This window comes from Aegilops tauschii, chromosome 3, assembly GCF_002575655.3.
Source record: "Aegilops tauschii subsp. strangulata cultivar AL8/78 chromosome 3, Aet v6.0, whole genome shotgun sequence".
NCBI lineage: Eukaryota > Viridiplantae > Streptophyta > Magnoliopsida > Poales > Poaceae > Aegilops > Aegilops tauschii.
The window spans coordinates 6,434,401-6,444,317 of NC_053037.3; the positions used below are offsets into that span (position 1 = coordinate 6,434,401).

The 9,917-nt window shown below is 48.3% G+C and overlaps 1 protein-coding gene across 1 annotated transcript; it reads right to left on the reverse strand.

Moving 5' to 3' along the window:
• Positions 1–7,463: 7,463 nt before the first annotated feature.
• Positions 7,464–9,259, reverse strand: LOC109756925 (uncharacterized). The gene is made up of 3 exons (XM_020315763.4): positions 8,804–9,259; positions 8,524–8,670; positions 7,464–8,156 (listed from the first exon to the last, which is right to left on the reverse strand). The coding sequence occupies exons 1-3, from the start codon at positions 8,885–8,887 to the stop codon at positions 7,659–7,661; spliced, it is 729 nt and encodes a 242-aa protein (XP_020171352.3). The 5' UTR covers positions 8,888–9,259; the 3' UTR covers positions 7,464–7,658.
• Positions 9,260–9,917: the final 658 nt, after the last annotated feature.

Here is a 9,917-nt window from a genome sequence, read left to right on the forward strand (position 1 = left end):
TGAGAAACACAGTACCAGCATGTCGATAATGATTTTGGCAGCAGCGTGAGGCAGCAGTGTGCGGCGCAATTCCTTCATTGGATAATGATGATGCAAAAATCAGAAAAGAAAAAAAAAATCCCTAATATACATACTAATAGCGCATCACACCAACGTGCGCCATTAGTATGCCAAAGGATACTAATGGCGCATCACACCGCAGTGTGCCATTAGTATGCCAGAGGATACTAATGGCGCATCACCCAGCAGTGCGCCATTAATATGCCAAAGGATACTAATGGCGTATCACCCCGCAGTGCGCCATTAGTATGGCAAAGCACATGGGTATATATGGCCCCCTGGGAGGCATACTAATGGTGCACCGTGGCCTATACTAATGGCGCACTGCCTGGTGCGCTATTAGTAAAAAATACTAGTGGCGTGGTGCTAGTGGCGCACCAGTAGTGCGCCATTAGTAGGCAAAACTGGTGCGCCACTAGTAAGCCTTTTTCTAGTAGTGTCGGTTGTGGAGTCTTGCTACACTTGTTGTTCGCAGCAAGTCGTAGTGTCTTGTAATTCAACTTCTGCCTTCTATAAAAATATGGTACGCCTAGGCGTACTCTTGAAAAAAGACTGTCCAGAAACTACACAGCTGAAAGTCGCCTGGGCACAGTTAGACGTACCCAGATAACACTGAAATACTACCCAGTTAGAGCATTAGAGCAACTCCAACGCGCCGACCTATTTCGTCCGCGCGCGTCCGTTTGGGTCGCGGCGGACATAAAAGTCGACCCAACACACCGTCCCAAAGGGACGTGTGTCTGCTTTTCGTTCGCCTGCCGAGACATTCACGGCCCAATTTTGAGCCTCATTTGTGTCAGCACGGACACAAGATGGATGCGCTGCGCGCCAACTACTCCCCCTGGCCCGCAAGTCGGTGGCAAAGCGTCCACCATTTCCCTCCAATTTCCCAAAAACCCTCCCCTCCGCACGCGCTCCCGTGCGCTCTCCATGGAAGATGTCCTCGATGCCGACGCCGTCCTCGCCTTCCTCGCCTCGTCCGGCATCACATCCTCCCCCTCCGGCAAAGACAAGCGCACCCCCCTCCCCCGCAAGACTGCTGCGGCACCCAAGAAGAAGAAGCAGCTGACGCCCGAGGAGCGGGCCGCAGAGTCGACGAAGAGGAAGGGCCGGAGGCACGCGGGTGGACGCAAGGGACGAAGCAGCCGCCGCGGGGGAAGACCAACTCCAATAAGGGGGAGAAGCGGGATGCGGCGTCGATCGCCTTGATCGCAACCATGGAGGGCATGATGACCAAGAAGGACTCAAGGGAGGAGAAGCGTCGGCAAGACAAGGAAGAGCAAATGAACGCCATCATGGAGATCCAAAGGAGAAGGCTTGAGATGGAGGCGGAGAAGCAAACGAGAATGCTCTAGATGGAGGCGGAGAAGCAAGCCAAGATGCTAGAGATCGCGGCCGCCAATGCCAAAGACCAAGGCGAAAGAAGTGGCTCTCGCTAGGATGATGACGGGATGGAGATCATGAAGGTGGACCTCAACACCGTGTCGCCAAGGAGAGGCCGTGGTTCGAAAAGATGCAGGATGACATGGTCAAGTTCGACGACAAGTGATCTATGGGGGCGACCGTCATCCTTGTTTTGTATGCCGGGCAAGTGTGCTGTCATGACCATGGCCGAGATGGCGTGGTTGAATTTCCCGCCCCTTTTGTGTGCTAGCATGTGTGCCGACCGCTGGCAAGTGCGTCGGCATGAACTATGTGGTGTTTTTTTGGAGCTGGCATTGTATGTCGGCCGCTGACATGGTGCCGGCATGAACTTTGGGCGATGGCATAGCCGCTAGCATGATGGCATAGCCGCTAGCATGATCTACAGGCGCGGGCCTTTTCAAATTTGTGCACGGACATGAAATTGGTCGCGGACGTTGGACGCACTGCTGACTCAAATCATAAACAGGGCGGACGCCGAGCGGGAGGCCGACCCAAACGTAAAAGAAAAAACAAAATCGCCTTTGGTTGGCGCGTTGGAGTTGGTGTTACTCATGTAGCAATCTGAACTCAAAATGCAACTGGCGATCACGAGTTTTCAAGCAGTCAAGCCATTGCCCGGCAGAGTGCCGTTGAGAACAGGAACAGCAGATAGATGTGGAGAAAAAACCAACTCGTGCTAGACTGACAGACTACGGTTGGGAACCGAAACATCAAGCCTAGCAGAAAACAAAGAAACAGTGACTATAAACAAATCATAACAATGACATCTATGTTTAACATGCTCCTGGGACTTGTAGCGTGGGTGGCGGATGATGGTCGGAGCTCGGCGATGCCACTGCTCGCCGTACGGGCATGCCCTGGGTCTCTTCGCACTTGTTGCACTGCAACTGCTCCAACATGCCCAAGCTATACACCTCCAACTCCATTGATCCGAATGGACTTGACCAGCTGGCTGCCCTTCTCGACGCCACCGCCGCTGCCCTTGCGCTCCTGCACCTTCGCGCCCTCCACATCGCTGCTGCTCGTGTTGCATTTGCACAGGCAAATTGTTGAACAGGTTAGCGCCATTGATCCGAATGGAACAGAACCACGGGATGGAGTAGCAGCAGTGTAGGGCTTGGATAATGGTCTCACTTGTTGCACATCTCCAACTCCAGCCCGCCGGTGGCGCTCGCGAACTGGCCGCCCTTCTCGCCGCCGCCATCGACCTGGAGGGCTTGGATGGAGATGCTCTTGGGCATCACCGCGTGTCGCGTGGCCATAGGAGCATAGAGTACCCCGATGACCATGCGGCAGGCCTAGGTCTTCTAGTGGAGTAAATTGCAGAAAACCACCAGTTTGAGGGCTAGGTTAGCAGAAATCACTACGTTACAGTTTCTTGGCAAAAAACACCAACTCTCTCGTAAACAATTTGCAAATACCACTGATCGGCGGATCAGTGGATTTATGACAGGTGGGGCCCGGTTTTTGCCGACGTGGCGCTGTCAGTTGGTCGGACAGCCGTTAGACGCCGTTAGACGGCGCCGTTCGTTCTGTTTCCTCTTATCCCCGTCTTTTTCCCCCGTTTCCCCCTTATTCTCCCCTGTTCCCGGTCGTGCGGCGCACCGTCCCCGCCCCCCGTCGCAGACATGAGTCCGGCGAAGTCGAGCGATGCTGGCGGCGGCGCCCAGCCATCCACTTGCGAGATGTGCGGGAGCTCGAACCCTACGAAGGCGACGGCAGAAGAAGAGGAGGAGGAGGACCCGCAGTACTCGGTGGAATTCAGGGCGGCCAGATCATTCGCCGCGGCGGTGAAGGCAAATCCAGTTGGAAGCCAGCACATTGCTTCAGGTTTCGGCGGCGTCTAGTGAGATCCCAGTCCCATTCCCCTCCCCAATCACATTCCCCTTCTGTTGCTAGGGTTAGGGTTAATGTAGTTCTAGGGTTTGTGTGTGTTGTAGTTCTAGGGTTTGTGTGTGTTATAGTTCTGTAATTAGAATGATATAGTTCTTTAATTAGATGCTTACAACTAGGGTTTCTGTAAATAGAAGGATATGAATTGTTGCACTCAAATGATGTTCTGCTCCGGTCTGTACTAGCTTGCTTCAGTTTTCCTTAAGTACTTATAGTGCACTATTGTATTATTATTTGCAGTCTTGAAGATGAGGTTTGGGAATTGAGAATGCATTTTCATGACAGAGATAATATTGAAAGGAGTATGATGATGTCAGACATCACATATTACAATTTGGTAGCACTTATGGAGACAGAAGGGTATGGTTTTAGAGATTATATGTATTATGTGAGGGACCCTGGGCTAGGGATTGAAGGAATGGAAGAAATAGATGATGATGATAAGTTAGAGGAAATTTTAGACCACATAGCAGAGCAGAATAACAAGATATTGAATGTGACAATAGTTAGGGCCAGTGCAGAGAAAGTTCCCAATATAAATACCAGTGTTAATGTCATTGAGATGCAGACCCCAATAGCACAAATTGGAGAGCCCAAACTATATCAGATTGATGATGAAGGAGTGTTGTTCAATGCTGAAAATGTGCATGTAGAAGCTGAGAGTTGTGATGCAGGAGGAGAACAAGAGCCAATGCCCTTGCAGTTTGACACACAGCAGAGCAGAATAAATGTGAGCCTGGAACCTGCTTTAGGTGATGCAGTAGTGGAAGAATACCATGTGACTGACAATTCAGAGGAGCAACTGTTAATAGAGCAAGAAATGGAGGAGAAAAGGAGAAATGAAATTGAAATGTTTAGGAAGAAGAAGAAGAAGGAAAGAGCGAAGAAGACTTGTTTGAACAGGAAAGCAGCAGTGATGGACAATGAAGAGGATAGTGATGATGATGATTTGGTAGAATATGGTGATATCTTAGCTAGGCTTGAGGAGATGAAAAGATAGAGGAATGACCCAGAACTTCATTTTGAAGGGGACACAGATGTTGAGGAAATGTGTGACTCAGAGGTGGATGATGAGCTGTATGTGCCACAAGGTGAAGAAGAGGATGTAGAGGAGGAAGAGGAGGAGGAAATGGAGGAAGAGGAACAAGAGGATGAGCTAGGGCAAGATGTACCAAACAAGAGAAGGGCCAAGAGACAAAGAAAAGGCCCAACAAGCAATTCACATGGGAGTATAGAAGACATGTTTGAGGAGGACTGGATTCCATCATCTGATGAGGACATGAAACCACAAGACCTTGGTGTGGAAGATGATGATGGTGCTGAGGCATTGGCATATGTGTTGCCCAATGGTAGAAAAAGCAGAGCAAAGAAGATGAAGAAGAGGTTATGGTTTGATGAGCACAGAGCTCATCCAGAGGAGCAATTTGTGAAGCATCTTTGCTTCTTAAATGTGTACCAGTTTAGAACTGCACTTCAAACCCTGCACATTGCTCAAAACAGGAACTTTGTCTACCATAGAAACTGTAGTGATAGGGTGATAGCACAGTGCATAGATGAGCAATGTCCCTTCTATACAGCAGCTTCTCAGATTGCAAATGAGAAGTCATTTACAATTAGGAAGTTGTATTTAGTGCACACATACCCTTCTATGTCAGAGAACACTAAAGTCACTGCTAAGTGGGTTTCAAAATTCTGTGAGGAGGCTATCAGAAATGACCCATGCACAACAATCACAAGTATTATTAATACTGCAAAGAGCAAGTATGGTGTGGACATATCAACACACATGGCATACAGGGCAAAGAGGGCAGCAAAGGCTGTTGTGTTAGGAGACCAGAAAGCCCAGTACACCAGGATTAGGGATTATTTACAGGCTGTGTTGGATACAAATCCAGGTTCAAGATGCATTGTGACAATAAGATATCTGAAGGAGCATCCAAGCACTAACCCTAGGTTTCATGCATTGTTCATATGCTTGTATGGATGCAAAGAAGGATTTCTCAATGGCTGCAGACCATTCATAGGTAAGTCAATAGTATTTGTGCTAAGTGCTACTAATGTTTGATTTCATGTGCTAATCAATTGTGATTTCATTTATTTGTTGTAGGTCTAGATGGTTGTTTCATCAAGCTCACTACTGGTCAACAAATTCTAGCTGCAACTGGAAGAGATGGGAACAATAATATTTTTCCCATTGCTTTTGGAATTGTTGATAAGGAGGACACTAACTGAGACTGTAATATAGGAAATTTGTCCAACATATGCTGAGAAATTAGAGGAAGCAAAGAAGTTTGCAAGGAACTGTCATGCTTTGATGGCTAGGCCTAATCTTTACCAAGTCACTAGTGGGGAGAGAACTTATGTTGTGAACCTACAACATAGGACTTGTGGGTGCAAGAAGTGGGATATGACAGCAGTTCCTTGCAATCATGCTGTTTCTGCCATACACAGGGCTAAGCTTCAGCCAGAGGACTTTGTTCATGATTTGTTCAAAAAAAAGATGTACCTGGCAGCTTACAGTCCCATTATATATCCTGTACCTGGACCTGATATGTGGCCAAGGACAGACAGTATGGACATTGAGGCTCCAGTTTTCAAAGAACACAAGGGAAGGGCACAGACTAAGAGGAGAAAGGGCCAATATGAGAAGCCAGCTCCCAAAGACACCTCAAGAATGGCCTCAATTACCTGCTCTAATTGCAAAAAGGTTGGCCATAGATACACCAACTGTAATGTTGTTTTGAATCCATCACTGGCAATGAGAAAGAACAGGCATGAGGTAACCAATGTCCTAATATTGACTATTTGATGTTGCTTTGAATTCATCTTCCTGTTCTTACACTATTTGATCTTTTTGTAGCCAAGCAGCAGCTCCTATGAACCTGATGCAGCCACACCAGCAAGGAGGGCCTCTTCTGCTGCTGGTGCTGCTGCTACTGCACCATCACCAGCACAGAGGGCCTCTTCTGCTGCTGGTGCTGCTGCTACTGCACCATCACCAGCACAGAGGACCTCTTCTGCTGCTGGTGCTGCTGCTACTGCACCATCACCAGCACAGAGGGCATCTTCTGCTTCTGCAACAACACCTGGACCAGCAAAGAAGAGGGCCTCTTCTGCTTCTGCAACAACACCTGGACCAGCAAAGAAGAGGGCCTCTTCTTCTTCTGCTACAGCACCTGGACCAGCAAAGAAGAGGGCCTCTTCTTCTGCTGCACCACCAAGGAGCACAACTGCTGGTAGTTCATCAGCTGCTGCAAAGGGCAAAACAGTAGTAACTAGATCTTCAGCTGCTGCAAATGGAGGAAGGGCATCTTTCTTGCCTCCAAGGCCAACTGGTGTTTCCCAGAGAATTAGGAAGCCCACCCAAAAAATTAGAGATTACTTGACTGCTTCAGGTGCTCCATGGGAATGATGCATTTTAGGTGTGTGAAAACTCTTGTGATGATGGTCAGTTTGGTTGTGTGTCAAAATACTGTCAATTTGGTTGTGTCAAACTACTGTTGAGATGTTTGGTTGTGTCAAAATACTGTCAAATTGGCCAGTTCGGTTGTGATGATGGTCATGTAGTTGAGATGTTTAAGTTAAGTTGTGATGCTATAATTCTGCTTCAGATATCTTTTCTGGTATTTTGTGATGATGAGTTTATCATACATTTTGTGATGATGAGGCTAGATGTCAACAAAGCCATCAAAGATGCCAAAAAACCCTAGGTGATGGCTAGATGTCGACAAAACCATCTAAGATGCCTAAAAACCCTAGTGAAGGCTAGATGTCGACAAAACCATCAAAGATGCCTAAAAACCCTAGTGAAGGCTAGATGTCGACAAAACCATCAAAGATGCCTAAAAACCCTAGTGAAGGCTAGATGTCGACAAAACCATCAAAGATGCCTAAAAACCCTAGTGAAGGCTAGATGTCGACAAAACCATCGAACATGCCTAAAAACCCTAGGTGATGGCTAGATGTCGACAAAACCATCAAAGATGCCTAAAAACCCTAGTGAAGGCTAGATGTCGACAAAACCCCCAAAGATGGCTACAAACCCTATTTGATGGCTAAAATACATAAATTCTAAACAGAACAGATTTCATCCAAATACTCTAAATACCATCACATTTAGCATTAATTCAAATCCATAGATAATCATAGTACTAGATTAGTACTTTACAGATCCATAGTTCAGGAAATTAAAACCATAATCTCATTACAGCACAGCCAACCACACCCTACAAAAGGTAAGCAAATGCCAAATGATAGTGCCCTCTTCCACAGCCAGGTGATCATTCATTTAGAATGGCCTTGATCCCCTGCAGCTTCAAATTGCTCTCCTGCAGCTTCACATTACTCTCATGCAGCTTCACATTGCTCTCTTCAACACTCTTCTGTAGCTCATCAATTTGGATCTGCAAGTTCTTCCTCTCTTCAGCTAGCTTGAGCTTCATGTTCCTAATGACACTGGCCTGAGCAACTGCCAGGTTCTTCACCATCTCATACTTCTCCTCCAACTTCTTGGTATCAGCATCTGTCTTTTCTATCTCTACCCTACGTTGCTGGGCATCCACAAGTTCATTGACATCTTCAACCAGCTTCTCATAGCTGACCTGCAACTTTTTCTTCTCTTGTGTCAGGTTATGAACTTCAAAAGAATTCATCAGAGTGTCCTCAGCCCTCTGTCTCTTGTTGTCTTCATACATCAACCATAACTTGTGCAATGCATTCTCAAGGGTATTGGGCCAAGCAGGATCAATCCATTTAACTAGTCCACAGTCTCTACCTTCCTGAAATAAGGTAGTATCAAAACCATATTAAAACCTTTCATCACAACCAAAGCTAAAGATATTATATTTAAAAACTCCCAAGATAAAGTACATCAAAAAGAAAGCACTGATGTTCTGCTCTCAATTATACAATGATGTGTTGCTATTAGGAATAAACTAACCCATGCATCCACTGTACTTTAATCTAATTAACATTGTTGCCAGAGTAAAAAATGACTGCCTAAACACTCCCCTCAGAGTAAACAATGACTGGCTCAACACTCTCCTAAGAGTAAACAATGACTGCGTCAACAGTCTCCCAACTTAACAATAAATAAACAATGGGCAAATCCTAACAATGACTGTGCTGTCACTTAGAAGCATATACCTTCTCAGCGCAACAGAGAAACCTCCTCCCAGTTAGAATTCCTTCAAAAGCAACGCGCCTCTCTGCTAACTTCCCGTGACCATGGCACAAAACCTGCATTTCAACTTCAGGGCCCTCAAAATCGGAGTCCTCAGTTGAAGCAGGGACCTGGGAGTGCAAAGAAATGCATAACATTTCATCAGCTAACACAGCTAACACACAAGCTCCTTTGAGAAAAATATCCCCAAATCATAGAACAAACCCTAACCCTAACCCTAGAAAAATATCCCCAAATGCATACCTGCACCCTGCCGTCGTCAGAATCAGAGCTGATGTACTGCCTAGTGTGCTCGCTGCTGTCGTCGCTTTCACTCCAGGACACCATGACGATGCGGCGGCGGCGGCAGCGCGACGCGGAGCGGAGCGGCCGGCGGCGGCGAGCAAGAACAGAGCGAGAGCGAGCAAGAACAGAGCGTGCGAGAGCAAAGTGAGAGTGAGAGTGAGAGACAGAGGACACTTAAGTTCACGTGCGAGAGCGCCGTCTAACGGCGTCTAACGGCTGTCCGACCAGCTGACAGCGCCACGTCGGCAAAAACCAGGCCCCACCTGTCATAAATCCACTTATCGGTGCCCGATCCGCCGATCAGTGATATTTGCAAATTGTTTACGAGAGAGTTGGTGTTTTTTGCCAAGAAACTGTAACTTAGTGATTTCTGCTAACCTAGCCCTCAAACTGGTGGTTTTCTGCAATTTACTCCTTCTAGTGCGGGTGGCGGAGCTCGGCCATGCCGCGTGCGAATTGCCGGGTCTCCTCGAACACCAGCCCGTCGGCGGACTTGACCACCTTCGCGCCCTCCACTTTGTCGCTCACGAACTCATGCTGCTCCTGGCATTGCATCGATACAAGCATTTTATGAAGAGGTGAGCTTCATTCTTCGTAATGGAAAAGAACCGCGGGATTCGAGATGATCTCACCGACCCGAAGTTCACCGGCTTTGTCACGCGCTGGTTGCCGTTGGCACCCCTCCTGGTCATCTCCAGGTAACCGGTTGACTGATGGAGATGCTCTTGGGCATCACTGCCTGCCTCGTGGCTGCGTGCTTCTCAGCCGGGAGACGAGCGCGACATGGGCTGCACCTCGGGGGAGCCGTGGTGGAGAGGGCGGAGAGGAGCGAGGCGCGCCATTGGCAGCACGGGGGAATTGGCGTGGCCTGCGCGTGCATGTGCCGAGGTGGAGGCGCCGGAGCTGCTCGGCCAGCGGGACGACGGCCGCCGAGCATAGCGAAGCGGCCGGCGAGGCCGTTGTTGGCGACGCGGAGCCCGAACCTGGAATACGGAGCGCGGGTGCCTCACGCACGGCATTGTCGTGGTCGACGCGGAAGCCGGAGTATGACGAGGACGACCAGGGCGTGGCA

Coding starts and splice junctions, on each gene's coding strand:
- LOC109756925 (XM_020315763.4), bottom strand. CDS start 8,887: ATGGTGTCCTGGAGTGAAAGCGACGACAGCAGCGAGCACACTAGGCAG. Junction 8,671..8,803: donor CTGACGACGGCAGGGTGCAG/GTATGCATTTGG, acceptor TTGCACTCCCAG/GTCCCTGCTTCAACTGAGGA. Junction 8,157..8,523: donor TTCTCTGTTGCGCTGAGAAG/GTATATGCTTCT, acceptor ACCTTATTTCAG/GAAGGTAGAGACTGTGGACT.